This window comes from Rhipicephalus sanguineus, chromosome 1 (genome assembly GCF_013339695.2).
Source record: "Rhipicephalus sanguineus isolate Rsan-2018 chromosome 1, BIME_Rsan_1.4, whole genome shotgun sequence".
In the NCBI taxonomy this organism is placed as follows: Eukaryota; Metazoa; Arthropoda; class Arachnida; order Ixodida; family Ixodidae; genus Rhipicephalus; species Rhipicephalus sanguineus.
Window position 1 is genome coordinate 76,278,656 of NC_051176.1, and position 14,451 is coordinate 76,293,106.

General features: G+C 46.9%; 1 protein-coding gene across 1 annotated transcript; it reads left to right on the forward strand.

Annotated features, from left to right (window-relative positions):
* Nucleotides 1-1,266: 1,266 nt before the first annotated feature.
* On the forward strand, nt 1,267-4,613 carry LOC119393057 (uncharacterized). Its single transcript, XM_037659897.2, has 2 exons — nt 1,267-1,502; nt 1,698-4,613. Exons 1-2 carry the CDS (start codon nt 1,350-1,352, stop codon nt 4,368-4,370), a joined length of 2,826 nt encoding a protein of 941 aa, XP_037515825.1. The 5' UTR covers nt 1,267-1,349; the 3' UTR covers nt 4,371-4,613.
* Nucleotides 4,614-14,451: the final 9,838 nt, after the last annotated feature.

A 14,451-nucleotide genomic window follows, 5' to 3' on the forward strand; every position in this document is an offset into this window, starting at 1 on the left:
GGCGGTCCGTAGATGATTGAACAGGCTCAATCATATAGTTAACTGGGGATGCTTGACGTAGGAAGCGGTAGGGGGCCTTCGTACATAGGCAGTAGCCTTGTGGAAAGGCCAGGAGCGGAGGAGGGAACGCGAAGCCACACCAACGTTCGAGGCGTATACGACTGAGGAGGCAGGTTTTCGTCGTGACGGTCCTTCTGGCCCTACTCGCCCTACAATGTTACAACCCTAGTTTCTTAAGGTGCGCTGAAAAGGCGACTGCGCTGAAACTTGTCTTCCTCCGTGCCCTCTGCACAAGCTCATGTTGTGTTTCGGTTTCGGTTCAGTATTGCATTGTACGAATGACAGGGGGCGCCGCTCTGTCATTCCTGTTTTACCCAGGCGACGTGTAAGTAAGAGAGTTTGTGGAGAGTACTCGTTGAGTGCGGACGTTTCTTCTCCTTCGGCGCATCGCGCCAAACAGCGTGTTCAGGATGGCCGGCGTCCCCACCGGTCGCGTTGGTCACCGCCGGTCTTCGCCTGCCGCTGCGCCGGGACTACCAGCCCGCAACACAGCACTCGTGTTTCCCGACGTATTGCCAGATGGCGTCCATATCTCACGCAGCGCCTCTTCTATCGTCTTTAGACGACATTTGCAGCGAAGCACGCAGATACGCGGCCAATTTTTTGGTTTGGATTAGCGCGATGCTATGAGCGAGGCCGACGCTTTTACGACGCTTGGGCTAAGATCGCCACCTCGCGGCGTGTTAAGGCATTGACAAAATTGAACTTCTATTGAAAACGCGCTGAATGGGACCAACACCACCTAGAAAACTTAAGGCCCCCGCGCCACCTCCTCGCCCAAGCGCCTACGTCACCAAGCTCAGATCATCGCTCGGATGGCTCGGATCGACGCAAACCGACGGCGACAGTCTCGCCCAACGTCTGTATCACGTGAACGTACAGGCTGACAAGTCCGGACAAGAACAGCTACGGATGCCTCGCAGTGGCTTCCGCGGTGACTCTGGCTTGAACCGAAACAAGTCATTTTTTTAAATTTTGTAACAATTAGGGCGCGAACTTTGCCAAAGGTTGCAGAATTTAACTACTCGGTTTCAATCAGCCAACTGTATTGTGAAAGAATGGCACATCGCATTGTTTAAACATTATTAAGCAGCCGCATTCACACGCGTCTCCGTCGGATTTCGTTTCACGTTTGCTGGCCAGTGATCGAAGCTGGTCGTTCGAGTCGCTCGTCGCATGTGTTCGCATGTCGTTGGATAGCTTGCGTGTGAGCGTGTGTCCTTTTTACGTTTGCAAAATGTATATTTTTGATTTCGCGCTGTGTTTGTGCGTGTGAACGAACTGCAAGAATGCCCGGGTGCTGTTGCGCTCCAAACTGCAAGTCGAACTACGCAGGAGAGCCGAGCGTGCGAGTGCACGTGTTTCCCAACGACCCGGTGCGGCGGGCGGCATGGACAAGAGCGGTTCCCCGAAAGGATTTCGCTCCTACAAAGAACACAGTGGTAAGATACGTCTTATGATTGGATACGGGTGCTTGTTATTTATGCAATGCGCGTTTTTGCGGCTGAGTGTATCCAGCACCAGCTGAATCGCCCTGCCTGCATTATCGGAGCCTGAAACGTGCTCATACTTCTTTTGTTCTTGTTTTCGGCTGTATGAAACGTGTTCCCACAGAATTTCTTTTTTTGTCGTTTCAGCTCTGCGAGAAGCATTTTTTGGCCAGCGACTACGTTAAAACGTCAAAGTACACAGACCAGAAGACGGGGAAGATTATTGAAGTGCCGCTGAAAGTCTTCCGGCTGAAGCCGGATGCGGTACCGAGTGTGTTCCCGAATTGTCCTCAGTACCTCTCTCGTCAAAATGAGTGCACTCGGGAGGCTCCGGAGGAGAAACGAAAGCGTCTTGAGGACGAATCGCTCCGCATTGCCATTGAAAAATCTCTGGAAGAAAAACGACAACAGGACAAGCAGAACAAAGTTGCAAGCTTTTCCGAATTCCTTCATGCTCTGCCAAGCTTTAACACCTCACCATTTTGGTCTGTGATCAAGATGGACTCGAAGGTTCTATTCCTGGATTTGACTGTTGATCGGGGCGCCTCTGTGCGTTCATCAGTGATAGTTCAAGACAGCATGTGTGTGGAAGTGTATTTTGGGGAAACGCTCATTGTGGAACTTGATGGTGTCAGCGTGCCTGCTGAGTTACAGGACTTGCGGCAACTATGTGACATCCTTCATCATGTTGAGCGTCTTCGCACTCCTGATGCTTCCAACAATGTCCAGTGGGCTCGTCAACTGCTTGCGACTGTGATGGTACTGTTGGAGGAGTTGATATGCAATGATCAGCAGCATCAGCTTCACGGATGGCATCTGGAAATCGTGAAGTTCATAAAGTCTCAAGTGGAGCTCATCCTTAATAACGCAGCACGCTACTCGCCAGACCTGCTGGTATTTGCAAGTCTCCTCTACACCATTTCGCCGCATGCGTACCGATTCCTGAGAGGTTCACTGAAGGTAAAGTTGCCTCATCCTGAAACAATAAGACGTCTCTGCTCCACTCAACAGGTCAGCCCAGCCATGGAACAGCAAGACTCCTGTTTTCTGTCATATGCTACGAAGGTTGCTACCACAATGAAAGAACATGAAAAGATAGTAACTTTAATGATGGATGAAATCCACATTCAGTCATACTTTGATTTCAAAGCTGGATCAATAACAGGTGCAGCAGTCAACACTGCAAGCCCAGCAAAAACAGCATATGTCTTTATGACTCAGAGTCTGTTATCTTATCACAAAGATGTTGTGCATATTTTGCCAGTGGCTACAATTGATGCAAAATGCTTGCATGATTTTTTGCGAACGCTAGTTGTCAAGCTTGAGCATACTGGGTTTAAAGTGATTGCTATCATCTCTGACAACAATTCTATCAACAGGAAAACAATGTCGTTGTTTTCAAGCCCCCCGAGACTAAAGATAGTTTATCAACATCCAGCTGACCAATCACGACCTTTGTTTTTTGTCGTGGACCCTGTTCACTTGTTAAAATGCGTCAGAAATAACTGGTTAAACCAACGCAATGCAGGAAGGTGCATGTACTTCCCAGATCCGAACAGTACAGAAGCCACACCCAAAATATTAGCAGCATCATTCAAAACTTTATTTGAGCTGCATGAGTCTGCACAAAATGAGCTTTTGAAGATTGCTCCGACATTGTCGTTGAAGGCGTTAAATCCTTCTAACATGGAGAGGCAAGATGTAAAGTTGGCTTTGAGAATCTTCAATTCATCAACAGTGGCAGCACTTAATAATAGCAGCCTTCAGCATGCTGATAGCACGGCTCAATACATCAACACCGTGCTAACATGGTGGAAAATTGTTAATGTCAAGACCCCACGAAAGGGCCAGAGGCTTTTAGATGACCTGCAAAAGCCCATTACCTCGACTTCTTGCCCCCAGTTACAGTTCTTGGAGAAAATGATGCAGTGGCTCGACTACTGGGAGAGTCTGAAGCATGATGCAGGACATTTGACAAGAGAAACACACTTGGCTTTATGTCACACAACTCATGCACTCCATGAGATTGCTATCTACTGCCTTGAAGAGCTTGGTATGCAGTACGTTTTGCTAGGCAAGTTTCAGACAGATTGTCTCGAGGATCGCTTTGGTCGGTACCGTCAGTTGTCTGGTGCCAACTATCATGTGTCAATTAGGCAGATTTACGAGTCCGAGACAAAGTTGCGGTTACAGAAAGTGCTTGAGCTGCCCGACGTTGAAACGCTGTGCGATATACCTGTCATTAGTGTCAACTCATTGCTAAGCCAGTTTGATGTCACAGTTAGTGACAGCGATATTGAGAAGAAAGTGGCAAGGCTTCCAGCTGTCACATACGTTGCAGGATACTGTGCTCATGCCGCACTAAAGAAACTGTTGTGCCAATCATGCAAAGAAAACCTGGTAATGGATGATGCGGACATAGACATTGCTAAAAATGTCCTTATTACGAGCATGACCAGGGGCGGGTTGAAGTTCCCACGTGAACTTGTTATAAATGCTGTGCTTGCCACAGAAATAGTGCTCGACAAGCTAAGGAGTCCACGCTTCGCCTCTCAGTTCTTTGCACTTCCTAAGCAGAAAGAAGTATTAGTGGCTCTTGTGTATGGCATCCTCAGTGATAATGATGACCTGGATGTTTGTGTTTATGGGCATGCTCCTCAACAGGTCATGCATTACATTTTAAGTGCAGCAGCAAACACCCTTCTAAACAACTTCTGCAAAACAGCTAACGACAAGTTGTCTGCAACAAAGGCAAAAACAGCAAATGACAAGTTGTCTGCCACAAAGGCAAAGCGAAAACTTGAAACTGTTAAAAGCTGAGGCGTCTTTTATGCAGTCTTATTTTGACAGTATGGTTAGTGAATAAAATGTTTTTTCTTTCATCAATGTCAATTAAAGTGCCCCGCATCCTGCCATTTGTCAGTGGGCTGCTAATCTCTATCTTTCTGTTCTGCACGAAAATCGTGCACATCTGTGTCCTGCATGTTTGAGGCAAGAATTTGTGCCGTGCCTTCGCAGAAGTGTACCAACTTCTTCCAGACGCTGAGTCGCATGTGCAATTTTACTAATGTGTCCTGCACGGAGCAGACTGTCACCGCTGTATATAATAAACAATCTTATACTGCTGCTGAGCAGAAATGAGTATGCCATTTTATGTTTGAGCATGAGTATGTTTCTTCCACTTTCAGCTGCTGACATTTCACTTTCATGTAACGTCAAATTTTGCCATTTTTCAAACATACCTGTTAGAGCTTTTGAAGCTCTAGGATATGACATCCGGAAGTATTAAATATATAGCAATTACGGCAGGGTCGAAAAGTGATTACCTGATACGTACATTGACGATAAAAATTTAGGTAAATCCCTTCCAATAATCCAGAAAACATAGCGCTTCCTTAAGGCGCGAGGCTACAATCTGTGATGATTTTTTCCGGCCAAGCTGCGTGCATAGTTGTAGACGAGGCACCTTAGTTAATGAGGGAAAATCTAGACGCCTAAAACACCACATGAGGAACGGAGAAGCACAGGGAAAAAGCGTCAATCGCAACGGATTTATTCTCAGAAGAAATGCAGAAAATATATATGCCGCACCATACACATGCGCGCACCGTACTGCATTAGCTAGTCACTTTAGTGACTCATTTTGTTAGTTAGTCGTCATTTTAGTTAGTTTTTGTGCGTAACGCGAGCGAGCGAATTTTATTTTGTTTTTGCGACAATGCGCCGCTTATAGAGAGCGAACGGGCGAGGTGAAGCCAACTTCCAGGACGATCTGACTTGCGTGACGTCACGGCGCCGTGTGGGGGCCTTAATTTCTAGGTGGTGTTGATGGGACGGACGTGTGAAGCCTTGCAGGTGCTAATGGCGGAGGCCACAGTAATGACGAATTACTTTACATTACCGCTTCCAGAGGGCAACACCACCCCGCCGACCGGGAGATTAGTAGATATAAAAGGCACGTTTATAAAGCTTCTAGATTCTGTGACCGTGGACGTTTGTGTCTGTTTACCGGACTTTTGAAGATTCCTTGGACTATGTGAAATTATGTGTGTTTTGTGCATACGTGCATGTGAGTGTAATTCTAAAGCGATGAATTATATTGTAATAGATGGCGGGATTTGATGGAATTATTACCATGCATTAAAGAAAAAAAAAGTGACCGTGGCGCAGCAATAAAGAAAAAAAAATTCGGCCGATCCGACGTACCGTGGGAGTCGATGTTATGCGAAGCTTGCGGCAGGTAGGTGACTGTGGCGTAACTTTTTTTACTGAGCGACCCGTTACAAAATGACGCTAAAGACTTGTATATAATTTATACGCACACATATATATGTTGAAAAGCTGCATATGTGTTACATAAGCAGTTGTTTACGGTTCGGTAACGCTGCCAATGACAACGTGGGTATTACCAACACCAGAAGCGGTAAGATATGTAGTACTTATACGTGTCCCGAGAACGCACGCGCGTTTCACGAACCCGTGTGCTTGTGTGCAAGAAATTCTTGACAGTTCTTGAAAAGGGGCATCATCACCGTGATCAGTGAGCACCAGCAGCTGGCCATGACTTGTTATAGGATCCGGTCGTGATCGTGGTGAAGAGGGGTCCATGTGTATTTAAGTATGTGGTATAGTAGGGCTGTTGGAATTCGTGGATGCCTCGGTCATTTCGTCGACAAATTGTCTGTTGACAGAGCCGGCGACATGTCAAAACCTCAAGCCACCTTTCGCGTTGGTGAGGCATAGGCCGTCGAGGCTGGTAGGCCTGGATAGTGCTACGTAGACCAACATCAGTGGATGGTGTTTGTCCTATTCGTAGACTACCTGGGCGTGTGTGGCCTACGTAGCCTAGTCTACAAATGACTGTCAATCAATGTGACATCATCCTCGGTCAGCATGAGGCCATCGCCCAGCCTCTTAAGAAATGAAGAGGCCACTTCATCGTTCTGGTGGACGAAGTGCACTTTACGATGCGGTGATGTGGATATCATATGTAACTTTCGTTAGTATATTCCTCCGGGGTCGAGCAATGCTTCAATATAGCTTTCTGAATCACAGGAATACAAACGTAGTGTTTATTAGACTGCTATCAAATCGGAGCCAACACTGGAACTATAGAGGTCATTCAGATATGAGGCCCGTATCGTAGGAGTACACATCGTAGGAGTATCATGTAGTGTTTATTGCTTTCTTGTAAAATTAGATAGCCAGCACCACGACCACAATTGACGTGGCACCGATATTATGCCTGCGTAGGCTGTTTTTCCAAACCCATTTATAGACCTGGCGTGGCTCAGTGGTAGAATATATGATTGCCACGCAGAATGCTTGGGTTCGATTCCTGCTGAGATCCTAATTTTCATTATTTTCATTCGTTGAGTCAACGCTGCCGATGTTGGTTTTACTTAACTGTCTAGCATTTAAGTTAGCAATGTCTGTTCTCGCCGTTCCTGGTTAGACATAAACTGTCAATCACCTGTGGCGCACACCCGTACACCGCGGCCCATGGTAAACGGGTATGTGCCACACGTGTCTAGTGGAAGTGTTTGACGACGTACGCGACAGGATTTTAACGTTATTTATGTCATGACCCGGCAGTCATATTCCTCAAATCCTCTCACCCTCCCATGCAAATCTTGGTCTACACCAAGTTAAGGACGCGATCATGAGAGCACCCAGACGTAGGCGGCTAGATAGATAGATAGATAGATAGATAGATAGATAGATACGTAGATAGAAACGCTCAAAGTGCCAGAGGTTCGCTAAGAAATGCTTCGCATTTAAAATTGGCCGCGTATCTGCGTGCTTCGCTGCAAATGTCGTGTAAGGGCGATAGAAGAGGCGCTGTGTGAGATATGGACGCCATCTGGCAATACGTCGGGAAACATGAGTGCTGTGTTGCGTGCTGGTAGTCCCGGCGCAGCAGCAGGCGAAGACCGGCGGTGACCAACGCGACCGGCGGGGACGCCAGCCAGCCCGAAAACGCGGTTTGGCGCGAAGCGCTGAAGCAGAGAAACGTCCGCACTCAACGAGTACTCTCCACACACTCTTTTATTTACATGTCGCCTGAGTAAAACAGGAACGCCAGAGCGGCGCCCACAACCCGCAGCCTGAAGGCTGCTTTTTCAGTTTTTAAATGTTTTTTTTCACCTTCCTGGCCTTCTCAAAAGTGAAGTTTTTCAACACCAACTCATGGCATTCGTACAGTGCAATACAGAACCGAAACCGAAACACAACAATGAGCTTGTGCGAAGGGCACGGAGGAAGGCAAATTTCAGCGCAGTCGCATTTTCAGCTTTGTTGAAACAGCGCTCACTAGACGACGACGAAGTAAAAGAAGGCACAGGACAGGCAGCGCCTGTCCAGTGCCTTCTTTTACTTCGTCGTCGTCTAGTGAGCGCTGTTTCAACAAAGATGAACGCATACCAACTCGCTCAAGCTTCCATTCTTATGCATTTTCAGCGCAGCTTAAGAAACTAGGGTCCTTAAAATTACGTATGTATGCATTTTCTATTAAAGGAACACGCCACCTAATATTTACCTAGTGATGTTGCACCTCCGATATGCATGATGTTTACTTTTTGATCGACAACGTTCACAAGTATGAACAGGCGTACCAGTTCAAGACGGCTGGCCCTTGGGCAAGTGGCTCAACTTTGGCCGAGTGGCTGAATCGAGGGACGTGCCGACAAACAGAAAGACAGACCAAAATTTCTGCGTTTAAGTTGCCCAAGAAAGACTATCGTCTTTAAAAAAATTGGCCGCGTATCTGCGTGCTTCGCTGCAAATGTCGTGTAAAGACGATAGAAGAGGCGCTGTGTGAGATATGGACGCCATCTGGCAATACGTCGGGAAACATGAGTGCTGTGTTGCGTGCTGGTAGTCCCGGCGCAGCAGCAGGCGAAGACCGGCGGTGACCAACGCGACCGGCGGGGACGCCAGCCAGCCCGAAAACGCGGTTTGGCGCGAAGCGCTGAAGCAGAGAAACGTCCGCACTCAACGAGTACTCTCGACACACTCTTTTATTTACACGTCGCCTGGATAAAACAGGAACGCCAGAGCGGCGCCCACAACCGGCAGCCTGAAGGCCGCCCACAATGCTGCTTTTTCATTTTTTAAATATTTTTTTTCACCTTCTTGGCCTTCTCAAAACTAAAGTTTTTCAACACCAACCCATGGCATTCGTACAGTGCAATACAGAACCGAAACCGAAACACAACAATGAGCTCGTGCGAAGGGCACGGAGGAAGGCAAATTTCAGCGCAGTCGCATTTTCAGCTTTGTTGAAACAGCGCTCACTAGACGACGACGAAGTAAAAGAAGGCACAGGACAGGCGCTGCCTGTCCTGTGCCTTCTTTTACTTCGTCGTCGTCTAGTGAGCGCTGTTTCAACAAAGATGAACGCATACCAACTCGCTGAAGCTTCCATTCTTATGCATTTTCAGCGCAGCTTAAGAAACTAGGGTCCTTAAAATTACGTATGTATGCATTTTCTATTAAAGGAACACGCCACCTAATACTTACCTAGTGATGTTGCACCTCAGATATGCATGATATTTACTTTTTGATCGACAACGTTCACAAGTATGAACAGCCGTACCAGTTCAAGACGGCTGGCCCTTGGGCAAGTGGTTCAACTTTGGCCGAGTGGCTGAATCGAGGGACGTGCCGACGAACAGAAAGACAGACAGACAGAAAGACAGACCAAAATTTCTGCGTTTAAGTTCCCCAAGAAAGACTATCGTCTTTAAAAGGTGACTGTGGCGCAGTGGTTAGCGTGCCCGCCATCTGTTGTTGCGGACCGAGCGGTCGTGGGTTCGATGCCCGTTGACGGACCTTTTTAAATTCGAAGCACTTCTTAGCGAACTTCTGCGACTTTGAGCGTATCTATCTATCTATTAGATGCGAAGTATCTTATAGCGGAGTTCAATCCGGTGGTGGTGGTGTGCGGCGTGACCGCCCTTACTGCGCATGCGCATCCCCTCTCCCCTCCCCCTCTCCACATCCCATCTCACTCCCCCTCTCCCCTTTCCCTCTCCCCTCCCCCTTTCCCCCTCTCCCCTACCCTATCCCCTCCCCTCTCCCTTCCTCCCCTCCCCTCTCCCCCCCTTTCCACTGTTCCTCTGAAACGCGCGGGCTAGACATGCCGAAATTCTCTCCTGCGCAACGCCGCGATGAGCACCAGCGCATGCGCGTCCCCTCCCCCTCTCTCTCCTCTCCTACGCTGCCCCCCTCTCGCACGCCTGCCGACTGCGTTCCCCGCTCGCCCTGTGAGAATTAACGGCCACGCTAAGGGAAGACAAGACGCACGTAGCGTTCCTCTTCGCGTTCCACGACGCGAGGTCGGTAGCATGCCCAAAGAACGCCAACGGAACGCGATCGTGCAAGTGCTCCGGCTTCGCATCGCCTCATGGTCCCCTTTAGCGGGAAATGGTGTAATTTTCTATCTATCTATCTATCTAGCCGCCTACGACTTTGTGCTCTCCTGGCCGTTTCGTTAATCGGATGTATATCAAAATTGGTGTGTCATAACATGACCTAATTACGAACATAAATGACAGGTCATATCATGAAAATCATGACACGCATGTCATGAACAGCATGACTTACGTTCCATTACCTTAGGCTCTTGCGGCCGTTCCGTTAATTTCATATACACCAAAATTGGTACGACGTGACAAGAATTCATGACGAACATAATGACTGGTCCTAATATGCAAATCATGACGCGCATGTCATGTGCAACATGATTTACATGACATGGTCTCTGGGCGCTCGCGGCCGTTTTAATGAAGGGATATATACGAAAGCTGGTACGACGAGAGATTTCTGTATGAAGAACATAACTGACTCGTGGTAACATGAAAATCATGACATGCTTGTCATGTATGACATGATTCACATGCCACGCTCATGGCGCACTCGCGGTCGTTTCGCAAGATTGATATACACCAAAATTGGTATTGTGCTATGTTACTGTATGAAGAACATGAATAACAGGTCGTAGCATGAAAACCATGACATCCATGACATGTATGTCATGATTTACATGCCACGCTCATGGTGCATTTGCGGCCGTTTCGCTTGCATGATATGCACCAAAATTGGTATTGCGCGACGCTACCGTATGACGAACGTAAATGAGAGGTGGTAACATGAAAATCGTGACATGCAAGTCATGTACAACCTAATTTACATGCCACGCTCATGGTGCGCTAGCGGCCGTTTCAGTAGATTGATATACACCAAAATTGGTATTGCGCGAAGTGACTGTATGAAGAACATGAATAACAGTTGGTAAGATGAAAACCATGACATGCATGTCATGTATGTCATGATTTACATGCCACGCTCATGATGCATTCGCGGCCGCTTCGCTAGCTTGATGTACACCAAAATTGGTATTGCGCGCAGCGACTGTATGACGAACGTAAATGAGACATGGTAACATGAAAATCATGATATGCATGGCATGTACGACATGATTTACATGTCATGCTCATCGCGCATTCGTGGCCGTTTAGCTTGCTTGATATCCACCAAAATTGGTGTTGTGCTATGTGACTGTATGAAGAACATGAATAACAGGTGCTGGCATGAAAACCATGACATATATGACATGCATGTCATGATTTATATGCCTAGCTCATGGTGCAGTTGCGGCCGTTTCGCTCGCATAATATGCACCAAAATTGGTATTGCGCGACACGACCGTATGACGAACGTAAGTGAGAGGTCGTAACATGAAAATCGTGACATGCAAGTCATGTACAACCTAATTTACATGCCACGCTCAGGGTGCGCTAGCGGCCGTTTCAGTAGATTGATGTACACCAAAATTGGTATTGCGCTAAGTGACTGTATGAAGAACATGAATAAAACTTGGTAAGATGAAAACCATGACATGCATGTCATGTATGTCATGATTTACATGCCACGCTCATGACGCATTCGCGGCCGCTTCGCTAGCTTGATGTACACCAAAATTGGTATTGCGCGCAGCGACTGTACGACGAACGTAAATGAGACATGGTAACATGAAAATCATGACATGTAGGACATGATTTACCTATCACGGTCATGGCGCATTCGTGGCCGTTTCGCTTGCGTGATACACACCAAAATTGGTATTGCGCGACGCGACTGCATCACGAACGTAAATGAGAGGTGGTAACATGGAAGCATGACATGCTGGTCATGTACGACATGATTTGCTAGCCACACTCATGATACATTCGCGGCCGTTTTCCTAGCTTGATATATACCAAAATTGGTATTGCGCGACGCGACTATATGACGAACATGAATAACAGGTGGTAACATGAAAACCGTGACATGATGTCATGTATGTCATGATTTACATGCCGCGCTCATGGTGCATTCGCGGCCGTTTCGCTAGCTTGATATACACCAAAATTGGTATTGCGCGAAGCGACTGTATGACGAACGTAAATGAAAGGTGTTAACATGAAAATCATGACATGCATGTCATGTATGGCATGATTTACATGCTATACTCGTGGTGCACTCGCGGCCATTTCGCTCGCTTGATATACACCAAAATTGATATTGCGCGATGTGACTGTATGACGAACATAAATGAGAGGTCTTAACATGCGAATCATGTTATGCATGTCATGTACGGTATGATTTACATGCCACTGTCATGGTGTGCTTCCGGCCGTTTCGTTAACTGGACATATACCGAAGTTGGTTTGGCACGACTCGAGTGCGTGATGAACATAAGCGACAGGTCATGCATTGTATGTACCAGAATATGCGTTTCATTGGCATGGTGTATATTAGATTGTGCATGCATGCGTGCATGGCAAACATGCGATATATGGTGGACTAGATGCCATGGCATGAATGATTTCATTTGGCTCAAAGACAAACAGCAGCTCTTTGCTGGCTGCTTCGCATTACATCGATTCCCACAGTGCGTGGGATCTGCCAAATTTTTTTCTTTGCCATCTGATCGTGTAAAGTTTTTTTACGTCATTTCCGTGACGGAAATACGTTACTGAACTCTTGGTGGACCCCGGCATAAAACACTTTCGTGTTAAAAGAGATTTCATATAAAATCACAACAGCTCAAGGAAGTTTGGAAAAGCTAAGCCTGTTGAATTTTGAAATTCTACAGCGCCAACATTATCTGTACACTCTTCCACGCACGAGAGCAATTCTTGGGGAATGGAGTTGTACAGATCTTTTAGGTCTATTGAAAAGGCGGCAAATTTCTTCGGGCGTCGATGCTCCAGAAACTCGATGACGACCTCAGATCTTTTAACCTTGAAAGGATCATTAAGAGCAAGCAACGAGAGCTTGTCTTTTAAGAACAAGGAAACACATTTTCGCCAAGTATTACTTTCAGATACAATCGCTCTGAAAGGGGCGCCGATATTATGTGTTTTCACTGTAAAAAAAAAAAAAACATTTTTAGAGCGTTCGAAGTGCACTTGCTCATGCTCTGCGCAAGACTCTTCAGATTCATTCTTTTGCACAGCTTAAGTGCTTCAAACTTGACCTTAGCCAACGACACCTCATCTTTACGCGAAAACACGAAGTCAATCGCTTGAGTTCCTTTCACCTTTTGTCAGGATTTCGGCATTACGGCGAAACCGCCTTCTTTATCTGCTTCAAGCAGACAAAGGAAGCTCTGCTTCAAAAAAGTAACTGTACGTGCTACCGCTAACAGACACTTTACGGAATTGTACTGAACTAACACAACCAGACCCTCGAAAACGCACATATCAGTCTGGGCTTCATTGGCGAGACGAGAAACTTGCCTGACGTACGTCACAAGTTCAGGGGCAGAGCTCCTGGGAGGAACCGCAAATTTCGGTCCCATGCCGAGAACATCTCGCCCAAACTCAGGCAGAACGACGTCGCCGAAGGTGTTGATTGGGTTACCGGAGGAGACGGGCCTTCTTGGAATGAGTGCACGCTGATGTGGGAGGGTGTGTTGCCAAACGAATTCGGTGGTCCTGTTGGCCATGCCTGAGAAGAACCGGAACTGCTGTGTTGCGGTGGTAAGACGGTACGTTGAATGCAGCTTCAGGTACAGGCTTTCCCTGAACACACGAGCCTGGTACTGCCACTCTGCGCGAAGAATCTTGCAGACGCGCACAACACAAGTCACTTTTCGTGTCGTGTATCAGGAACGTCGTCTACCGCATTGCCTTGTCATGCGGCAGATTCAACATCGGCCAGACTGGCCGATGTTTAAATGATAGACTTCGCGAGCGCAATAATGTGATCAGTTTCGTTAGTGACCATCTAGGTATTCATTGTAAGCAATGTGGTTGTCGCCCCAAGTTTGAGAATTGTGATGTGTTAGCTAAGAACCAGAATCAAATGACAAGAGAAATTATCGAAGCGCATTTCATCTCATTGTTAAAAGTGTGTCAGTACTCCGTCTGTTTTACTATCTGACAAAGAAATTTCGTATTTATCGGCTAACCGTCTCAACTGAACCGCTTACGCGTTTCAGTCGCGATGCATCATGTGATGATGATCAAGGTTTCTGTTGTTTTTGTGTCTTTGTGCCTTTTCATGTTTTGGTTGTATCACTTTGTTTGTGACGTGGTGCGCCTAAGAACGTATTTTTACACTTTTTCGCCCGAACAAACTTCGGTTGTCAGTCAGCGCTTCGTGTGGTGTGGTGTGTGTTCCTTCTTTGTCGCCGTCTTTTACTGCAGAAGAGTGGTAAGTTGGGCTACTTGGTAATGATCCATACTTATTGTAACTGCGCAAAAAACGGACGGAAACACGAAGGGCGAGAAAAGGACAAACAAGCGCAGACTATCAACTGAAGTTTTTCCTGCCCTTTATATTGTCTCGTTCTTGCAATAAAACTTCATTTGATAGTCTGCGCTTGTTGGTCCTTTTCTCGCCCTTCGTG